At 41.8% G+C, this 23,123-nt stretch overlaps 1 protein-coding gene across 2 annotated transcripts in view; it reads right to left on the bottom strand.

Moving 5' to 3' along the window:
• The window catches only part of GNA15 (G protein subunit alpha 15), a 106,661-nt gene that overhangs the window by 64,067 nt on the left and 19,471 nt on the right, over positions 1 to 23,123 (bottom strand). For both annotated transcript variants that reach the window (XM_077270776.1, XM_077270768.1), the window contains exon 2: positions 967 to 1,151. In XM_077270776.1, the coding sequence (XP_077126891.1) occupies positions 967 to 1,151 (185 nt within the window). The remainder of the gene's footprint in view (positions 1 to 966; positions 1,152 to 23,123) is intronic.

Raw genomic sequence — 23,123 nt, forward strand, 5'->3', positions numbered from 1 at the left:
ATGTCATCTGCTGGTGTAGGTCCACTGTGTTTTATCAAGGTCAAAGTCAGCGCAGCCATCTACCAGGAAATTTTAGAGAACTTCATATTTCCTCTGCCAATAAGCTTTTTGGAGATGGAAATTTCATTCTCCAGCAGGACTTTGCACCTGTCCAGACTGTCGAAAGTACAAATACCTGGTTTACAAACAACAGTATCACTGTGCTTGATGGGCCAGCAAACTCGCCTGACCTTAACCCCATAGAGAATCTATGGGGTATTGTCAAGAGGAAGCAGAGACACCAGACCCAACAATGCAGACGAGCTGAAGGCTGCTATCAAAGCAACCTGGGCTTCCATAATCCCTCATCAGTGCCACAGGCTGATCGCCTCCATGCCACGCCACATTGATGCAGTAATTGATTGAAAAAGGAGCCCCGACCAAGTATTGAGTGTATTTACTGAACATACATTTCAGTAGGTCAACATTGCGGATTTTAAAATCATTTTTCAAGCTGCTATTATAAAGTATTCTAATTTACTGAGATAATGACTTTTGGGGTTTCATTTGCTGTAAGCCATAATAATCATTAACAAATAAACACTTGAAATAGATCACATTGTTTGTAATTACTATTTAATATATGAGTTTCACTTTTTGTATTGAATGAAGAACTGAAATAAATTAACTTTTTGATGATATTCTAATTTTGTGAGAAGCACCTGTATCTAGTTACACCTCTCCTGCTGTCCACCTTTCTTTGCTGCAGTAGTGGCATCATGCCTACAGCTGCAGCTCAGAAGTGGCATCACACCTGCAGCTGCAGCTCAGAAGTGGCACTGGAGCAGGGCTGGCAGATGGTTTCAATATTTGCATTCACTTCAAGTCTTATAACTATAGAACTTCAAAACATGAAATCAACTTATAATGTACACACTTATTTATCTGCTTTTAGATATTAGTATTTAATTACTGAGATACTGTTACCTTATTTTCCTCCCACACATATGGCACCTTGAGGATCTCCATAGCATCCACCAGGGACTGTGCACAGGTTATGATATTCTGATATATAAGCTTGGAATAGTTTTCACGATCTTGGTCTGAGAAACCAGATCCATGGAGGATTCTCATCTGTTTAATAAATGTGCTTTTTCCACTCTCCCCAGTTCCTGTAAGATAAGACACAAATGCTTTAAATTGGTAGTCCGGTCAGAATATATTGATGACTTATTCGTAGGAAAGATAATGTCAGATTGCTGGCATCCCACATCCAACATCCGATTCCTCACCCATCAGCTATTACAAGCTTTGAAGGCAGCAGTATATAAACACTTAGCTTGGAGCTAAATTATGCAGCTATATCTAATGTGTAGAAGACTAGGAGCTGATCTGCCATCTTTGTCGTCAGCCACTTCATACTGAATGGAGTTGAGCCCTGATACATGTGCAGCGCCCCAGAGTCCTGGTCGTTGCAGTACTGATGCTCCGCCGCTAAGGGGGCTATGGTACGTCTGATGGCACTGAAGGAGTTCTTCTGACCAGGTATCACAGTCACCAATACACTTCACAGTCTGGCCTCCAGGGGGAGCTAAGGGTGCTATGTATTAGGCCACTCCTCACAGTCTGGTAAAACTGGGGGTTGGATAGGAAGTTAGGAAGAAGCTGACTGGGAATTGAACAGGCAACATCCTGTGGCAGAGGGTGTTGCGGGGAGAGACTCAGGGGGGTCCCTGTCAGGGGTGGGATCCTGACAGAGGCCTAGCGAACAGAGAGAACGTTACGGGACCGCGCCTGCACTAGATAGCGGCGGTGCCCTAAGAAAGGACAAGAAGCGAGGTATATTGTGCTGAGTGAGAAACGAGATCAACGCAACAAGGAGAAATACCAGTAGGAGTCGTGCTGTAAGACGAGGCAACATTCTACTGAGGCGCGTAGCCGGTGGCCGGAACGCCGAGGAAGTACTAGGCTCCAAGCAATACTTCAAACCTACGGCAGGACAGTCAGCTATAGGCGGGCTGTCTCACACAAATCACCTACGAAGACACAGGGGGCAACAACAGGAGAAGGGCGACACTAGGGTCCAGGAAGAGCTCCGAGCCTACCCGTCATACGGGTGCGTCCTAGCCATATCATCTGGGGGACGAAGAAGAACATCAGAATCGAGTTGTGAGGGAACACAAGAAACAGACACAACAGTTGTGGGGACTATCCTGTGAGCACAGCAGGGGAGGACCGCAACACACAAGCGCTAGAAGGTAGGCACAGATTTCCACCTATAAAGGGAACTCTGGAGGTGCCATCGGACCGGCCGGACTTGCGCAGCCTGGTTAACCGTATTCCGGACTGAGGATCCTGAAGCCTTCAGTAAAGAGGTAAAGAGACTGCAACCTGGTGTCCTCGTTATTTACTGTGACCAGCACCGCACCGCACTACCACCACCATCCACACCTTTCATTGGGCGCCCCTCAGCAGGGTCACGGACCGGGTCTAGCCACCGTGACAACCCCAGAGCAGAGACTCAGAGGCCCGGTACCGGGTACCCCTCGGCCCTGCGGCAGTGGGGGCGCTACACATGTGTTTACATTCAACCACCCCCTAGCTTGTAACAGCTGATTGGGGAGGGTGGCAAACATCAGACCCCCACTGACCTGATATTAATGACTTATGGCCGTATTAGGATTTAACACCTTATGGATAGGGGATCAGAGAATACAGCCCTATAGACATAGATATAGAAAAGGATCTAAATCTTATTGTGGTTTACTGCTGCAATGCTGAAGCACAGTTGAAATGGAAGTGGTAGTCTCAATCTGTGAATAATAATGCAAAGATTCGAGTGATAGGAAGGTCCTGGACCTGCGCAGTCAGTGTGACCGAGTTGATAAATCTGTGATACACTACAATATAGCACCTTAGTAATACCCTTTTTTTCCTCTTCAGACACCGCAATATAGGAGGGCAGCTTAATATCCTTCTGTTCTAATTTTCTTACTTAAGAAAAATTCTGAAACCAAGGCTTCTGTCAGAGAAAGTGTGCTTTCTGTCTACTAAGACAGAAAAGACATATTTTTGCATTACTTTTACCTTTTTTGCATTTTCTATACAAAAAAAAAATGCCCGCATTTCAGAAATTTACCTTAACTATATACCTGACAAAGTGTATGTGTTATTATTTTTTTTTCTACACTTCCTTGTTGCATCAGTCCAATATTGCAGCTCGAACATACCAACAAAATACAGGTGCTTGCTTTTGGAATGTGAACTGATCTGGATTTTCTTGTTACTTCCTTTGTGGCAAAAGCCCAGGAGTGGTGTTATTTGTTAATTTGTAATCTTATTAAAAAAGGACACATTATAATTTGAGTTTCTTTTGAAGTAGTCCAATTTAGCAACCGTTCACCCCACGAACATACTCCTGCCACATGTTCCCTTACGGATGTGAACTTATGTGTAGCTACTAAGCAGCATAGCAAGTTAGGGTACTTTGCATTTTTGGTCAAGGAAGATCATTATTAAAAGATACCAAGTTAAAAATAAAATACAAAAAGAAGGTTAAAGTTTTGTAACCATTTTACTAGTCAAATTTAACAATCCTACTGGCTGTTGCCCGCAAGTTCCTTCTGTGCCTCACGGAATGCTGCAGTGTAAACTGTTCCTGACTTTATCTTTATTGGAACGAAAGCCTTTTTATGGATGAAGCGAGTGCTGATCTTTTCCTGGACTTTCCAATAGAGAAGGCTGATGTTAAATTAGCCTTTTTGGCCATCATGAGTGCTTTACCTAGCATTTCTGGTTTATCCCATATCTTTCTTTTAACCCCTTAGTGACTGGGCCAATTTTTACCTTAATGACCAAGCCAAATTTTACAATTTTGGCCAGTGTCACTTTATATGCTAATAACTCTGGAATGCTTCAATGTATCCCATTGATTCTGAGATTATTTTTTTGTGACCTAAGGTACTTCATGATAGTGGTAAAATGTATTCAATATGACTTGCGCTTATGTATGAAAAAAATAAAATTTTCCAAAAATTTGGAAAATTTAGCAATTTTTAAAATTTTAATTTTTATTCCCTTAAATCAGAGAGTTATGTCACACAAAATAGGTGATACATAACATTTCCCATATGTCTTCTTTACATAAGCACAATTTTAAACATTTTTTTTGTTAGGAAGTTAGAAGGATTAAAAGTTGACCAGCATTTTCTCATTTTTCCAACAAAATTTACAAACCCTTTTCTTAGGGGCCACATCACATTTGAAGTGATTTTGAGGGGCCTAGAGGACAGAAAATATCCAAAAGTGACACCATTCTAAAAATGTGACCCCTCAAGGTGCTCAAAACCACATTCTATAAGTTTATTAACACTTCAGTTGCTTCACAGGAATTGAAGCAATGTGTAAGGAAAAAATACTTTAGATCCAAACTTTTTTATTTTTTCAAGGATAAAAAGAGAAAATGGAAAACAAATTTTGGGGAAAATCTACTGTTTGGGCTCAGAAGGGAAGGAGCACCATTTTACTTTTTTAATGTAAAATTTCCTGAAATCATTAGCGGACACCATGTCGCGTTTGGAGAGCCCCTGATGAACCTAAACAGTGGAAAATCCCACAAGTTACCCCATTTGGGAAACCACACCCCTCAAGGATTTTATCCAGTGAGCATTTTCAACCCACACGTACGACACAGAAGTTGACAACATTAGGTTGTCATATTGAATATGTCTTCATTAGTGTTGAGCGCAAGTGCTTGCTACTCTAGTTCTCATCGGGTGCTCAGGTATGCTCGAGTCCCTGGCCCACATATTTCGTGGCTGTTGGACACCCCCAACAAAAAAAAACACGTGGAGATCCGCGATATTTGGTGCATATCCGAGCACTCGATGTGCTTGCGCACAACACTAGCCATCATATTGTCAACATTGGTTTTTTTACTTTTGAAAAAACCCCAACTCTAACTCCAACCCTAACCCTCACTCTAGCACAGCCCAAATCCTAACCCCAACCCTAACCCCAACTGCAAAGAATGGAAAAAATAAAACTTTTTTATCTAACTAAGGGGGGGGGGGGGGTGACAAATGGCAATTTGATTTACTATATTTATATCACTGTGATAGGGTCTATCAGTGATCAAAAGGAACCAATAGGGAAAAAATTCACAATTGTTGCCCGGTATCGGACGGCAAATTTCAGTGGGTGCATGCGCACACCATTTTTTTTTTTAGGAAGATGACGCGGAAGGGTGAGGGATGATTAAGAGGGCCCAGGGATGAAGGAGGTATCAGGGGGTCTTGGGTGGACAGCATTTCTCTCTCAAAAGAAAGAAATGATTATAACAGTGGGCATAGTATTTTTTCCTGATAGCTATTATTCACTGAATACTGGTGATCATGTGATCGGGGACCGGAAAATCTGGCCCTGATCATGTTCTCCAGGGTCTCAGCTACCCCCAGTGTTATGGATCTGCAACACAGGACTAAGGTAGAAGGGGGAAAACTGACCCTGCACTATGACTAGGCTGAAACCCTACGATGGAGTGGGCGACCCATTCCTTGCGAATAGACCCACCGACGATCCTAGGTTAATCTCAAGCGAAGACCTATAGATAAGGGGAAGGGGTTCCCTAAAAGAACTAAGGACTGGGTACAAAAACAGGTCATCTCCTAATAGAAAACACAGAGAAGACTGCAGAAACCAATAGAAAACAGAAACTAAGGCTAGCAGAACCAGAGGTACCAGCATGGCACAAATAACACACACAGAAGACAAAGCAAAGCACCAAGCTAGAGCTCAAGCAGATTAACACTGTTGTCCAGCAAGGACTGGGAGGCAGGTGCTGGTTAATAAAGAGTGATACAAACACCTGACCCAAGACAAGCCCAGCACCAGAGGAAAAAGACCAGCAGCCAGAACACCACAAGAAAATGGCGGTTAGTCACAAACTAAACAGATTCTAACACCCAGTAGCTGAAATCCCAGAGGTTTTCCAACTTTGGGAGGCACTACAGCCCTGTTCCCTAACGCCGTTTTAAAAAGGCCCCTTAGAGGCTGCTGTTTTAATGCGTATTGGTGGCTATTAAGGGGTTAAAAAAGCATTTAGAATGTCCCCTATTCCTATGCTAATTAGGGTTTCGACTAGTTGACTGGGCATTTGTTTCCCTAGACTAGTCGTCCCTCTTTCCCTGTTATCACGCCCCTGTGGGAGTGATAATTTAATGTGCATGAGCCAGCATCATCCCCTGCTCCTGCAATTCTTGTGCATGCAAATCTCGTCATTTCAACAGTGTCACTGCGCCTCTGTAGCTGGGTGTGCGCTTCCTGGATTCAGGAGTGCCCTGCGCATGCCCAGAAGCCATCTTCTGAACGTCATGTGCAGTGCGCCTCTGAAGTCAGGAAGCGCACACCCAGCTACAGAGGCGCAGTGAGATTGTAGAAATGAGCAGCGTGTGAGGGAGATTTGCATCAGCTGGCGATGAAGCGGGCTTGTGCAAATTATGTTATGCTCACAGGGGCACGATAACATGGAAAGAAAGCTGACTAGTCTGGGCAAACTAATGCCCCATCGACTAGTCAAAGCATTAATTAGCGTAGGAAAAGGTGACATTATAAATGCTATTTTTAAAACCTTTATTTAACTGAATAACATTATACAGAGCTTGTTTGTGTTATGTGCATGGACAACAACTCTGTAGCAACGCGCATTGGACCAGCAAAAGAGCAAGCATTGATGCACTTTGCACAAGCCACAACTGGAAGGCAGGTCCTTAACCCCTTCACACACAAGCCTGTTTTCACCTTTATTACCAGGCCAAATTTCCCAATTCTGATCAGTGTCACTTTATGCGGTAATAACTCTGGAACTCTTCAACGGATCCCACTGATTCTGAGATTGCTTTTTTGTGACACAGTGTACTTTATGATAGTGGTAAAATATGTTCGATATGACTTGCTTTTATTTGGGAAAAAAATGGAAATTTGGTGAAAATTTAGAACATTTTTCAATTTTCAAACTTTTAATTTTGATGGCTTTAAACCAGAGAGTTATGTCACACAAAATAGTTAATAAATAACATTTACCACATGTCTACTTTACATTAGCACAATCTTGGAAACTTATTTTTTTTTTGTTAGGAAGTTATAAGAGTTAAAAGGTGACCAGCAATTTTTCATTTTTACAGCATTTACAAATCCATTTTTTTAGGGAGCACAGTGACTTTGAGGGGCCTATACGACAGAAAATACCCAAAAGTGAAAGCATTAACCCTGCCGTGGAACCATGAAAAAAATCACTGCTTTGGTACCATGGGGTCTATGTGACCCCAGGCTCAAAATCGGCATATTTCATTAACCCCTTACTGACCTCGGACGTACTATACCGTCCGAGGTCAGCTCCCCTGCTTTGATGCAGGGCTCCGCGGTGAGCCCGCATCAAAGCCGGGACATGTCAGCTGTTTTGAACAGCTGACATGTGCCCGCAATAGGCGCGGGCAGAATCGCGATCTGCCCGCGCCTATTAACTAGTTAAATGCCGCTGTCAATCGCAGACAGCGGCATTTAACTACCGCATCCGGCCGGGCGGCCGGATATGACGTCATCGCCGACCCCCGTTACATGATCGGGGGTCGGCGATGCTTCTGAATGGTAACCATAGAGGTCCTTGAGACCTCTATGGTTACTGATCGCCGGTGGCTGTGAGCGCCCCCCTGTGGTCGGCGCTCACAGCACACCGGCATTTCTGCTGTGTAGCAGCGATCTTATGATCGGTGCTGCATAGCAGAGCCGATCGGGCTGTGCCTGCTTCTAGCCTCCCATGGAGGCTATAGAAGCATGGCAAAAGTGAAAAAAAAAAGTTTTTAAAAATGTGAAAAAAATAAAAAAAAACATAAAAGTTTAAATCACCCCCCTTTCGCCCCATCCTAAATAAATCAATAAAAAAAAAATCAAACCTACACATATTTGGTATCGCCGCGTTCAGAATCGCCCGATCTATCAATAAAAAAAAAGCATTAACCTGATCGCTAAATGGCGTAATGAGAAAAAAAATCGAAACGCCAGAAATACGTTTTTTTGGTCGCCGCGACATTGCATTAAAATGTAATAACGGGCGATCAAAAGAACGTATCTGCACCAAAATGCTATAATTAAAAACGCCAGCTCGGCACGCAAAAAATAAGCCCTCACCTGACCCCAGATCACGAAAAATGGAGACGCTACGAGTATCGGAAAATGGCGCAATTTTTTTTTTTTTTTTTGCAAAGTTTGGAATTTTTTTTCACCACTTAGGTAAAACATAACCTAGACATGTGAGGTGTCTATGAACTCGTACTGACCTGGAGAATCATAATGGCAGGTCAGTTTTAGCATTTAGTGAACCTAGCAAAATAGGCAAGCAAAAAACAAGTGTGGGATTGCACTTTTTTTGCAATTTCACTGCACTTGGAATTTTTTTCCCGTTTTCTAGTACACGACATGGTAAAACCAATGATGTCGTTCAAAAGTACAACTCGTCCCGCAAAAAATAAGCCCTCACATGGCCAAATTGACGGAAAAATAAAAAAGTTATGGCTCTGTGAAGGAGGGGAGCGAAAAACGAAAACGGAAAAACGAAAAATCCCAAGGTCATGAAGGGGTTAAAATTAACATGCTGGCTGTTCAGAATAATCAAGTTTTATTCTGTCATTATTTCAGAACATAGTTATGAAATCAAACGTAACTTTGAAGGGATTTATTTGTCATCATCAAACACAAACTGAAATTTATACCAAAATGCTTTACTAATAACTAAAGGTATTCAAATTCAGTAAAAAAAATGCACAATAACTGCAACTGTGTGGATTTTAGTAAAAACATAATGACAACGAATGATCTGGCAATAAATTTAGCCCTTGCATTCACTGCACGTCATAGTGCCATGTTCCTCACAAATGATCTTCCTGCAGTCATTGCATTATCAGTATTGACATCACTAGAAGCATCCAAAGCTGCCAATATTTCATCAGGAGTCATCACAGTTCATCTAGCCATTGTTTATTTATAATTATATTACAAAACCTGTGAATAAACAGAAAATATAAAAAAAAAAAAATCAGTCAGCCAATAAAGGTACTATGGGGTCAGGAGAGTCCCAAACACAGAAAATTGAAAATAACTTTGAAACAAAATTGAAAAACGGATTCAAAATATCATCAACATAAGGAGAAATATGTTACTTGAAAATACATAGAAGGTCAATGTCTGAGATTGAGCAGTTTTAGAAATATCTCAATTTATTCAGCGCTGGGGTCTATATGACCCCATGGTTCCACAGCAGGGTTAAAAAAACTGCACCCCTCAAGGTGCTCAAAACCATGTTCAAAAAGTTTATATTAACCCTCCAGGTGCCTAACTGGAACTGATGCAATGTGGAAGGAAAAAGTTAACATTTAACTTTTTTTCACTAAAAAAATTTTTTAGACCCAAATTTCTTTAATTTCACAAGGGTAACAGGAGAAATTGACCTCAAAATTGAGGTACGGTCAGAGATCCTCATCCTGCAACAAGCATGGCCACAGGTAAGGCTACTTTCACACTAGCGTCGGGCTCGGCCCGTCGCAGTGCGTCGGGCTGAGGTCACCGACGCTAGCGTTGTCTCCGCCGCACAACAGGGGCAGCGGATGCATTTTTCCAGCGCATCCGCTGCCCCATTGTGAGGTGCGGGGAAGTGCGGGGAGGTGGGGGCGGAGTTCCGGCCGCGCATGCGCGGTCGGAAAAAGCGGACCGTCGCGAGCAAAAAACGTTACATGTAACGTTTTTTGCTCCCGGTGGACCGCCACAACACGGCGCAACCGTCTCACGACGGTTGCGACGTGTGGCAATCCGTCGCAATGCGTCGCTAATGTTAGTCTATGGGGAAAAAACGCATCCTGCAAGCACTTTTGCAGGATGCGTTTTTTCTGCAAAACGACGCATTGTGACGGAATGCAGTTAACGCTAGTGTGAAAGTAGCCTAATACACTATCCATCTTCTGTAATTATACATGATTACATTTGCTGTTATTGCTATGCATTTATTAGACTCAAAGTAATTGGGCATTTGTTGCATATAGTGTGAGCCTGTTAGTAATGGATTTATGGACACCTATGCTGATATTTAGTGCATAATTTAAGCAATAGATTTTTATTAATTGGTATGGGTGCCCATATTACTATTTGAGTATTTATTCGTATCAGGATGTTTAAGTCTCATGCTCTCTATGTTCTGTGTCACTATTGATTATTCCATGTATATCAGGGAATCCGATATCCCTGCCTTTTGTTATTTATTGAATCACTGATGTATTTTGCTACTTTGTTTAATATATTTTAATATTTGTAATAAAAGTTATATATATTTTTATATTATTTTGATCGTGTTGCTACTTCAAGAGTCCCTATTGGTTATATGCTATTGAAATTGAAGAGGATCATTGTATTGCGCTATGAGGACCTGTTTTGGTTTTGACCTCAAAATTTGTTGTGCAATTTCTCCTGAGCATGCAAATACCCCATCTGTTGGGGAGCTCGGAAGGGAAAGAGCTCCATTGGACTTTTTCAATGCAATAGTTGCTGGAATCATTAGCGGACCTCTTGCTGCATTTGGAGAGCCACTGATGTGCCTAAACAGTGGAAACTTCTACAAATGACCCCATTTTGAAAACTAGACCCCTCAAGGAACTTGCCTAGATGTGTGGTGAGCACCTTGAACTCCCAGGTGCTTCATAGCAGCTTATAACGTTGAGCAGTGTAAATAAAAAAAAAACAAGTTTTTCACATAAAACTGTTCTTTTAGTTCCAAACTTTTTATTTTCAAAAGTGCAACCGGAGAAAATGGACCCCCAAACTAGACATCTCAAAGAATTTATTTAGACATGTGGTGAGCACTTTGAACCCACAGGTTCTTCACACAATTTTACAACATTGATCTGTGAAAATGAAAAAAAAAAATTCCAATGTTATTTTAGTTCCAAAATGTTTACATTTTCACAAAGATAGCATGAAAATAATGGACCCCAAAATTTGTTGTGCAATTTCTCCTGAGTAGACAGATACCCAATATGTGATCAAAAACTACTTTTGAGGCACAGTACAAAGCTCAGAAAAGAATGAGCGCCATATTGGAGTTCAGATTTTGCTGGACTGGTTTGAGGTGTCATGTCATATTGGCAGAGCACCTGGGATGACAAAACAGCAGCACCCCCTTTAAGAGGCCCCATTTTGCAAACTACACCTCAATTAATTACTCTGGGGGTGCAGTGATTATATTGAGGAGTGTCACAGAATTTTATACCATTGGGCAGTGAAGAAAAAATAATAAAATTTTTACCACAAAAATGTTGTTTTAGCCCCAGATATTCCTTGTTCACATTGGGAAATGGGTAAAATGGCACCAAAATGTGTCCCACAATTTCTGGTAATCGTAGAAATAACCCATATGTGGCTGTACAGTACTACTTAGCCATATGGCAAGACTCGGGAGGAATGGAGCCCTGTTTGCCTCCTGGAGTGCAGATTTTCCTAGAATAGTTTGCGGACTCCCTAAGAGCTAGAAGAGCAGAATACCCTCTAAAGGGACCCCATTTTGGAAATTATACCCCTTTGGGAATTTATCTACAGGTGTAGAGACGATTTTGTCTCCATGAATGTTTTCCAGAAACAAGCAGCAGTGGATGTTGCTGAGTGAAAATTGCAAACTACCATTGCAGTGCCCTGTAAGTTGTAATCACCAGTACATTGTAGTGCCCAGTACGTCGTAGTGTCCAGCTCATGTTTCTAGAGACACGCACCCATAAATTAGGCGGGTTCTCATCGGTACAGAAATGTCAAACATGTCGATGCTAATTGTGGTTTAGGCACATTGGGGCTGAGTAGGAATGGGGGGCATGTGGATTTGGAAACGCATTATTTGCTGAATTTCTTTTGGGGGTCAATGAGCCTTTTCACTTTTCTAGAACCTTTGTACTACCAGTAAGGTGAAAGCCCCCTATATTTCCATTAATAGACCTGAGTGAGGACTTGCTTTTTTTGTGGATTGAGTTGAAGCTTTTATTGGGAACATTTTACAATTTACATAACGTTTAGGATCACATGTATTCTGCACTCTATTCTGAGCACATACTTTGGGGGTTTCTATCTAAATCTCCGAGTGATGTGACAGATGAAACCCCCAAGGGATCCATTCACTATGAAGCAGCAGAGTTACTCTGGACTCCATCTGGCCTCTTTTCAGAGTTATCCTTCATTTTAAAAGTGTACAAAACTGAGGCTGACTGCACTTTTATACATGCTCAAAAATACGGACACAACAGGATCAAAGGCCAGACAGAGTCCATAGTGCCTCCATCAGCCTCTTTATAGAGAATCTTCCTTCGTTGGTTGCTTCTGAATCATGTATTTCAGAGATTTACATGGAAACCCCGGTGTAGAGCACCGGATAAATGTGAGCTGAGACTTACTGCGATCTTTGCGAGCCACAATGAAAAAAATCAGTAGTAGGTCAAAAATTGGTTTAAATTATTTTTTAAGCCATTTATCGTGTATTATAAGTGATTAGACAAGTTTATTCTTCAGGTCGGTGCGATTACAGCGATGCCAGATTTATATAATTTTTTTCTATTTGGCTGTTGTCACACTAAAAGACAGTTTTTAGCATCCCCATATTTTGATAGCTATAATTTTTCTATATTTCTGCTGACAGAGTCATGTTATGGCTTGTTTTTAGCAGGAAAAGTTGAAGTTTTTATTGACACCTTTTTCAGTCACATGGCATTTTTCAGTCGCTTTCTATTCCAAATTTTGGGAGGCAGAACGGACAAAAACCAGCAATTCAGGAATTGTTTCTTTGTTTGTTTTTTTTATATCATTCCATGAGTGGTAAAATTGATAAAGCTGTTTTATTCTTTGGGTCAGTATGATTACCACATTTATATTGGTATATTGTTTTTTTATATTTTGGAGCTTTTACACAAAAATTATTTTATAGAAAAAAACTTTATTTTTGCATTGCTTTATTATGAGAGCATACTTTTCTTGTTTGATGTCTGTCCGGTGGAATGTTTTTTTCAGAGCCAAGATGATGTTTTCAGCGATACCATTGTTATTTACATATGTCTTTTTGTTTGCTTTTTATTCCACTTTTTGTTCGGCGGTATGATTATAAAAAATTGTTGTTTTTTTACAGTGTTCACTTAAGGGGTTAACTAGTGTGCCAGTTTTATAAGTCAGGTCGTTCCGGAAGCGGCAATATTAAGTATGAGTAGTTTTCTTGTTTATTTTTTTTTTTTCATAAAAATATTTATGTATGGGTACTATACGGTTGTGTGAAATAGTGTTTGCCCCCTTTCTGATTTCCTATCCTTTTGCATGTTTGTCACACTTAAAGGGAATCTTTCACCCCAAAATTCGCCTATAAGCTGTGGCCACCAGCATCAGGGGCTTATCTACAGCATTCTGTAATGCTGTAGATAAGCCCCCAATGTAAATTGAAAGATAAGAAAAACAAGTTAGATTATACTCACCCAGGGGCGGTCCAGTCCGATGGGCATCATGGTCCGGGGCCAGCGCCTCCCATCTTCATACGATGACGTCCTCTTCTTTGCTTCCTGTCGCGGCTCCGGCACAGGCGTACTTTGTCTGCCCTGTTGAGGGCAGAGCACAATACTGCAGTGCGCAGGCGCCGGACCTCTCTGACCTTTCCTGGTGCCTGCGCACTGCAGTATTTTAATGGAACCATGAATTCTGCTGTATACCAAAAAATCCTGAAGGAGATTGTCTGGCCACCTGGTTGTGACCTCAAGCTTAAGCGCACTTGGGTTATGTAGCAGGACAATGATCCAAAATATGCCAGCATGTCCACCTCTGAATGGCTTAACAAAAACAAAACTAAGACTTTGAAGTGGCCTCGTCAAAGTTCTGACGAATGAGATGCTGTGGCATGACCTTATAAAGGCAGTTCATGCTCAGAAAACCTCCAGTGTGACAGAATTACAACAATTCTGCAAAGATGAGTGAGCATACATTTCTCCAGAGTGTTGCAAAAGACTTATTGTTCATAATGTATATAGGAGGCTATGAACAGGCTCAAAATTTATATAGGAGGCTATACAGGGGCTCATACCATACATAGGAGGCTATGTGCAGGCTCATAATTTTATATAAGAGGCTATATGGGGGCTCATGCTTTGTACAGGAGGCTATGTGTAGGCTCATAATGTATATAGGAGGCAATGTGGAGGCACATAATGTATATAGGAGGCTATATGGGGGCTCACTGTATACAGGAAGCTATGTGCAGGCTCATAATGTAGATAGGCTATTTGAGGGCTCACACTGTGTACAGGAGGCTATGTACAGGCTCATAATGTGTATAGGAGGCAATACAGGGGCTTACACTATGAGCAGAAGGCCATGTGCAGGCTCATAATATATATGAGAGGCTATATGGGGCTCACGCTGTACTGGAGGCAGGCTCATAATGTATACAGATGGTTATTTGAATGCTCACGCTGTACTGGAGGCTATGTGAAGGTTTTTATAAAGCCGGGAAATTTGCATCACCTGGCCTTTCCTAATGATGATATTGAGCAAGTCATAACCCTAACATACCAGGCTAATTCAGGTTTGAAACCTTGTTCAAAGTTATCTAAGCACACAAATCTTCAAGGATGCCCAAAAGTTTGCATTGACCCAATTTCCTTTTTGCAATTTTCATGATGTAAAAAAAAAAAAAATGTAATATATAAAGCTGAATGTGTGTGTGTATGTATGTGTGTGTGTATGTCCGGGATTGTCATCTGCACCGTCGCAGCTACAGCCACAAAATTTTGCACAGTCACAGGTCTGCACCCCGAAAGCGTCATAGGCTATGTTGTGAGGCGAAATTTTAACCCCGCGCGTTCCAATTCACCAAACAACTTTGCTCCTATCTACATAATGGGGAAAAAGTGAAAGGAAAACTCTTGGAGGCAAATTGACAGCTGCCCGATATGAACAAGGGGGACTTAAAGAATGAGAGCGATGGCGCCAAAGAGTATATACCGTACAGTTGCTAAGGTGGGGCCTCGACATGGCATACTCACCACACACGGGGATATGAACACACACACAAAATGCGCCACACACTACCACGTGCTTGAACACATATACCACCCTCAGCACACATTTCACCACACATACACCAACCTCGACACATAAAAGTCAAAACACAAAAGTCACCGCTCAAAACTCGCCACATGCAAAACTCTCCACGTGCAAAACTCGCCACACGTGCAAAACTCACCTCATGGAAAACTCGCCACACGCGGAAAAATTGCCACATGCGCAAAAGTTGCAACACATGCAAAAGTTGCCTCACACAAAACTTGCACATACTCAAAATGAACCACACATAAAACTCGCCACGCGCAAAACTCGCCATGCGCAAAACTTGCTGCACACAACTTGCTACACTAACCTGTCACATGCAACTCGACACACAAAAAGTTGCTACATGCATGTCACCACACAAAACTTATCTCACAAAAGTCTCTACATGCATGTCGCCACACGCAACTCAACACACACAACGTGACACATGAAACTCGCTCTAAAACACACACAAGTCTGGTATTATCCTTCAAAAATAAAAATCTGATTAATAAGCAGACAAACTACAAGAGCAACAAATGTACCATATTGGAAATACGGCAGCTGTTAGTCACATGACCTGTCTATTATGTGTATGTGTGAGCTAATATATACTGCCAGGGGGGAGGGCTTCCTGTAGGCTGGGGATTTATCAGGCTGCCAATTTAGCTTAGAAATACTGAGGTAAAAATACTGACCAAATAATGTGTGAACGAGGTCTAATACAGGAGAAGATGACATACAGGTACATACTATATACGGGGGAGATGACACACAGGTATATACTATATACAGGAGCAGATGACCCACAGGTATATACTATATACAGGAGGAGATGACTTACAGGTATATACTATATACAGGAGGAGATGACATACAGGTATATATATATATAGGAGGAGAGGACATACAGGTATATACTATATACAGGAGGAGATGACACACGTATATACTATATACAGGAGGAGATGACATACATCAGGTATATACTATATAAAAGAGGAGATGACTCATAGGTATATAGAGGAGGAGATAACATACATCAGGTATATACTATATACAGGGGAGATGACATATAGGTATATACTATATACAGGAGATGACATACAGGTATTACTATATATAGGAGGAGATGACATACAGGTATGTACTATATACAGGAGGAGATGACACATAGGTATATACAATATACAGGAGGAGATGACATGCAGGTATATACTATATACAGGGGAGATGACATACAGGTATATACTATATACAGGAGATGACATACAGGTGTATACTATATATAAGGGAGATGACAAACATGTAAATACTGAGGGGAAAATGAGAGGTGTGAGGTGAAAATGAGAGGTGTGAGGTGAAAATGAAAAGGTGTGAGGGCAAAATGAGAGGAGTGAGGGAAAATAGTGGAGTGATCGGAAAATGACAGATGTGAGGTCGAAATGACAAGTGTTAGTGGGGAATGAGAGGAGTGAGGGGGGAATAAGAGGAGTGAGGGGGAAAAGAAGAGGTGTGAGGGAGAAAATGAGAGGTGTGAGGGGAAAATGAAAGATGTGAGGGGGAAAATGAGAGGTGTGATGGGAAAATAAGAGAAGTGAGGTGCTATAACTAACCACAGATATTTACTATGCCCAGGCAACGCCGGGCTCTTCAGCTAGTATATAATATATATACACACACCATGTTTCAAATTATTATGCAAATGACATTTTTCTTGGATTTTCCTAAATGGTCGGTGCAAATGACAGTGAGTCTAATAAAAGTCATCACCCGTTAGAGTATACATCAAATTTTATTGAAGAAACCTCCCAATGATAACAGTATAATCTCCAAAATGAATAAAAACTCAAAATGCACTGTTCCAAATTATTAGGCACAGTAGAATTTCTAAACATTTGATATGTTTTAAAGAACTGAAAATGCTCATTTGTGGAATTTGCAGCATTAGGAGGTCACATTCACTGAACAAAAAAAGCTATTTAACTCCAAAACATCCTAACAGGCCAAGTTACATGTTAACATAGGAACCCTTTTTTGATATCACCTCCAGAATTCTTGCATCCATTGAACTTGTGAGTTTTTGGAGAGTTTCTGCTTTTATTTCATTGCATGAAGTCAGAATAGCCTCCCAGAGCTGCTGTTTTGATGTGAACTGCCTCCCACCCTCATAGATCTTTTGCTTGATGATACTCTAAAGGTTCTCTATAGGGTTGAGGTCAGGGGAAGATGGTGGCCACACCATGAGTTTATCTCCTTTTATGCCCATAGCAGCCAATGACTCAGAGGTATTCTTTGCAGCATGAGATAGTGCGTTGTCATGCATTAAGATGATTTTGCTCCTGAAGGCACGTTTCTGCTTTTTATACCATGGAAGAAAGTTGTCAGTCGGACAATCTATATACTTTGCAGAGGTCATTTTCACACCTTCAGGAACCTTAAAGGGCCCTACCAGCTGTTTCCCCATGATTCTGGCCCAAAACATGACTCCTCCACCTCCTTGCTGACGTCGCAGCCTTGTTGGGACATGGTGGCCATCCACCAACCATCCACTACTCCATCCATCTGGACCATCCAGGGTTGCTCGACACTCATCAGTAAACAAGACTGTTTGAAAATTAGTCTTCATGTATGTCTGGGCCCACTGCAACCGTTTCTGCTTGTGAACACTGTTTAGGGGTGGCCGAATAGTAGGCTTATGCACCACAGCAAGCCTTTGAAGGATCCTACACCTTGAGGTTTGAGGGACTCCAGAGGCACCAGCAGCTTCAAATATCTGTTTGCTGGTTTGTAATGGTATTTTGGCAGCTGCTCTCTTAATCCAATGAATTCGCGATTCACCCACTGCTATTAACTAGTTAAATGCCGCTGTCAAACGCAGACAGCGGCATTTAACCGGCGCTTCCGTCCGGGCGGCCGGAAATGAGCGCATCGCCGACCCCCGTCACATGATCGGAGGTCGGCGATGCTTCTGAATAGTAACCATAGAGGTCCTTGAGACCTCTATGGTTACTGATCCCCGGCAGCTGTGAGCGCCACCCTTTGGTCGGCGCTCATAGCACACCTGCATTTCTGCTACATAGCAGCGAACATCAGATCGCTGCTATGTAGCAGAGCCGATCGTGTTGTGCCAGCTTCTAGCCTCCCAGGAGGCTATTGAAGCATGGCAAAAGTAAAAAAAAGTAAAAAAAAAGTGAAAAAAATAAAAAAAATATAAAAGTTTAAATCACCCCCCTTTCGCCCCATTCAAAATAAATCAATAAAAAAAAATCAAACCTACACATATTTGGTAACGCCATGTTCAGAATCGCCCGATCTATCAATAAAAAAAAGCATTAACCTGATCGCTAAATGACGTAGCGAGAAAAAAATTCGAAACGCCAGAATGACGTTTTTTTGGTCGCCATGACATTGCATTAAAATGCAATAACGGGCGATCAAAAGAACGTATCTGCACCGAAATGGTATAATTAAAAACGCCAGCTCGGCATGCAAAAAATAAGCCCTCACCCGACCCCAGATCATGAAAAATGGAGACACTACGGGTATCGGAAAATGGCGCAATTTTTATTTTTTTTTTATTTTTTAGCAAAGTTTGGAATTTTTTTTCACCACTTAGATAAAAAATAACCTAGACATGTTACATGGCTATGAACTCGTACTGACCTGGAGAATCATAATATCAGGTCAGTTTTAGCATTCAGTGAACCTAGCAAAAAAGCCAAGCAAAAAACAAGTGTGGGACTGCACTTTTTTTGCAATTTCACCGCACTTGGAATTTTTTCCCGTTTTGTAGTACACGACATGGTAAAACCAATGATGTCGTTCACAAGTACATCTCGTCCCGCAAAAAATAAGCTCTCACATGGCCAAATTGACGGAAAAATAAAAAAGTTATGGCTCTAGGAAGGAGGGGAGCGAAAAACAAACACGGAAAAATGGAAAATCCCAAGGTTATGAAGGGGTTAAGATTGACTTCAGTGATCCATTGAGACCTGAGACACAATACCATCCACGAGTTTATTTGAAAAACACAACTAATAAATCTTTATGACACTTAAACCCAATTTGATTAGTAATTTGGAGCATGGTGTATATATATATATATGTATATATATATATATATATATATATATATATATATATACATAGGCCTGCAGTGATTCTCATTGGGTCTGACATGCACTGTGAGCTGTTAGGTATTATATAGACAGGTGTGTGCCTTTCCAAATCAAGTCCTATCAGTTTAGTTAAACACAGCTGGACTCCAATGAAGGAGTAGAACCATCTCAAGGAGAATCACAAGGAAATGGACAGCATGTGACTTAAATATGAGTGTCTGAGCAAAGAGTCTGAATACTTATGACCATGTGATATTTCAGTTTTTCTTTTTTATTAAATTTGCAAAAATTTCTACATTTGTTTTTTTTCAGTCAAGATGAGGTGCAGAGTGTACATTAATGAGAAAATATTTATTTACCATATACTCAAGTATAAGACGACCCGAGTATAAGCCGATCCCCCTAATTTTGCCACAAAAAACTGGGAAAACTTAATGACTCGAGTATAAGCCTAGGGTTGAAAATGCAGCAGCTACCGGTAAATGTCAAAAGTAAAAATAGATACTAATAAAAGTAAAATTAAGTGAGACATCTGTAGGTTAAGTGTTTTTGAATATCCATATTGAATCAGGAGCCTCATGTAATGCTCTATAAAGTTTATGATGGCCCCATAAGATGCTCCATATTAAAATATGTCCCATATAATCCTGCATAAAGGTTAATAATGGCCCCATAAGATGCTCCATAGACACATTTGCCCAATATAATGCTGTACAAATGTTGATGATGGCAGCTTGGTGGCTCAGTGGATAGCACTGCAGCCTTGCAGCGCTGGAGTCCTGGGTTCTAATCCCACCTTGGACAACATCTGCAAGGAGTTTGTATGTTCTCTCTGTGTTTGCGTGGGTTTCCTCCGGGCTCTCCGGTTTCCTCCCACATTCCAAAGACATACTGATAGGGAATTTAGATTGTGAGCCCCATTGGGGACAGTGATGATGTGTGCAAAAGTGTAAAGCGCTGAGGAATATGTTAGCGCTATATAAAAATAAAGATTATTATTATTATTATTGCCCCATAAGATGCTCCATAAAGATATTTGCCCCATATAGTGCTGCACAAATGTTGATTATGGCCCCATAAGATGCTCCATAAAGTTTATGATGGGCTCCATAAGATGCTCCATACAGACACTTGCCCCATATAGTGCTGCACAAACCTTGATTATGGCCCCATACAGACACTTGCTCCATATAGTGCTGCACAAACGTTATGGCCCCAGAAGATGTTGCATACAGACAAAAAAATAAATAAATCACATACTCACCACTCCATCGCTCAGGCCCCCGGCACTTTAAATATTCACCTGACTTCGTCCCGGCGCCGCTCCGTCTTCAGCGTCTTCTGCACTGATGTTCAGGCAGAGGGTGTCACTAACCACGTCACCGTGCCCTCTGACCTGAGCGTCACTGCAGAAGATGCTGAAGACGGAGTGGCGCCGGAACGAGGAGCAGGTGAATATCGCGCAGCGCTGCGTTCCCCTCCCAGTTATACTCACCTGCTCCTGGCGCGGTGCAGTCTCTGCTTCCCTGGCACCGCAGCTTCTTCCTTTATTGAGCAGTCACCGTTACCGCTCATTACAGTAATGAATATGCGGCTCCACCCCTATGGGAGGTGGAGCCACATATTCATTACTGTAATGAGCGGTACCATGTGACCGCTCAGTACAGGAAGAAGTTGAGGCGCCGGGAGAACCAGGGACCTGCAGGGACCGCACCAGGAGTAGGTGAGTATAATTAGACAGCCCCCGCTCCCCCTCCCCTGCCGACCCCTGGGTATGACTCGAGTATAAGCCGAGAGGGGGACTTTCAACCCCCAAAAATGGGCTGAAAATCTCGGCTTATACTCGAGTATATACGGTATATATTTATTTTGCCTAGAATATAAACAAAATGTGACATCTTTAACTTTAGGCCTTTAGAGATCAATTGATATTCAACTTGCTTAACTATTTACAATAACAGTAATTTTGACCATTTAATTTTTAGTCATCATTTATTTTTTGTGTGAAGTGGTAGGCATTACCTGTTCTATGCATTAGACTTGCATTAGGTAATGGTACCCAAAAATGTGGTCTCTCTCAACAAAGTAATTGTGCACTATTCTTTTAATCAGAACTCAAACTACGGTTTACATATTTCAATATCAAAATTATTGCTGCCTACTAGTGATGATATTTGGTCTAAATATTAACATAACTTTATGGTGCTCATCAATTGGAATTAAATCCACAATCACAGAAATAGAAATCTGAGTGTTCTTTACCCAGCCAGAACCCATCATTTCCAAATCTGTCCAGGTAGCTTCAAACTGCTAAATTGAGGCTCGAAAAAAATCTGTGGGATTTGTATGCCAGGAAACGGTGACAAGATGCCTTGAGGTGCACAAAGAAGGAAGCAGTTGCCAGGTGAGTGGTAACAGAGGGAATGTCACTCATGGAGGGCTGTGCGTCAGCAATCATCAGGATACAATCTGTTGTTGGTAGATGTAATAGGAAGCATGTTGGATAGAAAGGATTAGTAATCTTAAAAGTAATAAAAGCAGCATTGTGAGTTACCACATGCAGGTGCTTCTTGTTACGTAATAATAATCAAGTGAAAATCCAGGAAATACAAATAAAAGTGCGGAAGCTTTGCTGTGTAAGCTGTATGGAGTAAGATAAAGTGTCACACCAACACAAAAAAATTTACAGTCAGAAACAAAATGTCTACTACCAATATATTTATTGCAACTAGCAGAACATCTATGAATTGAGAAAAATTCAGACCAAGGCTATGGTCACACCACAGTTTTCTCTCCATCCGAGAAAACCAGTTTGTTTGTGCTAATCACACTCTGATCAGACTTTGTTCAGAGTTTGATCTCAGTAGGTTCCGCTTTTTTCAGAGGTAGAGAAAAAAAAAGTTGTCCATCTTTTCCATTCAATCAGTCTGTGAAAATAGGACACACATTCAGATGTCATCCAAGTGAGGTCTGATGTTTTCCACGGACCTATAGAATTGCATTACTGATTTTGATCTGGTGCTCCTATCAGAAATTGGACATGTGGATGATTTTATTTCCTCGGACAACTCTGTTCTAGGAAAAAATCGGACATGCGCACAGCCCCATAGAATAACATGGGTACTAGTGCTATTCGTCAAAACGGATGACTTGCACTCGTCAGATATAAACGGTCGTATGCATGAGCCTTTAACAAGTTTTCTTTCCCTACACATAAAATAGATATTATATTCATCAGTTGGGGATCACTAGATTTTGACCTATCAACATGGGCTAAGCCAATGAGCGGTGCTGTGAGGGATTTGAATCCTGCCAAACCTCAGCCGGCGGGCGGCTCAGCCAGCGAGCGGAGCCACACGGCTTTGATGGGGGATTTGAACCCTGTGCCACTCATTGGCTGAGGCAAGGGGTGCTCAGCTAATGAACGGTGCCGCGTGGCTTGGTGGGGGATTCAAATCCCGTGCAGAAACGTTTATTGGCTCAGCCGGTGGGGCGGGGGATTTGAATCCCGCTCCGCTCATTGGCTGAGTGCCAGGGGCGCTCAGCCAATGAGCGATGCCGTGCCGCTTGGCGAGGGATATGAATCCCGGCCGCCATATCAGAATACCCATAACTTGGGTGTTCCAATATGGCAGTCAGCGTAGTTCCGATGCGAGCAGCCGGGAGATGAATGGCTGGCGCCGCTGATCTCCCGGCGGAATAGCGGTGCCGTTTTTGTCACTTGTGGAGGTGCAGTTCTTGGCCTTCTGGCCGCGGTGGATTGTGGGATAGCGACACAATCGCCGGAAGCTGTGACAGAGCCAATTGGCAATTATATATGAGATATGTCTACCATAAACATATAATACTGATTGCTTCAATATCTTGTATACAGTTGAAACC

Source organism: Ranitomeya variabilis, chromosome 1, assembly GCF_051348905.1.
Source record: "Ranitomeya variabilis isolate aRanVar5 chromosome 1, aRanVar5.hap1, whole genome shotgun sequence".
Lineage (NCBI taxonomy): Eukaryota > Metazoa > Chordata > Amphibia > Anura > Dendrobatidae > Ranitomeya > Ranitomeya variabilis.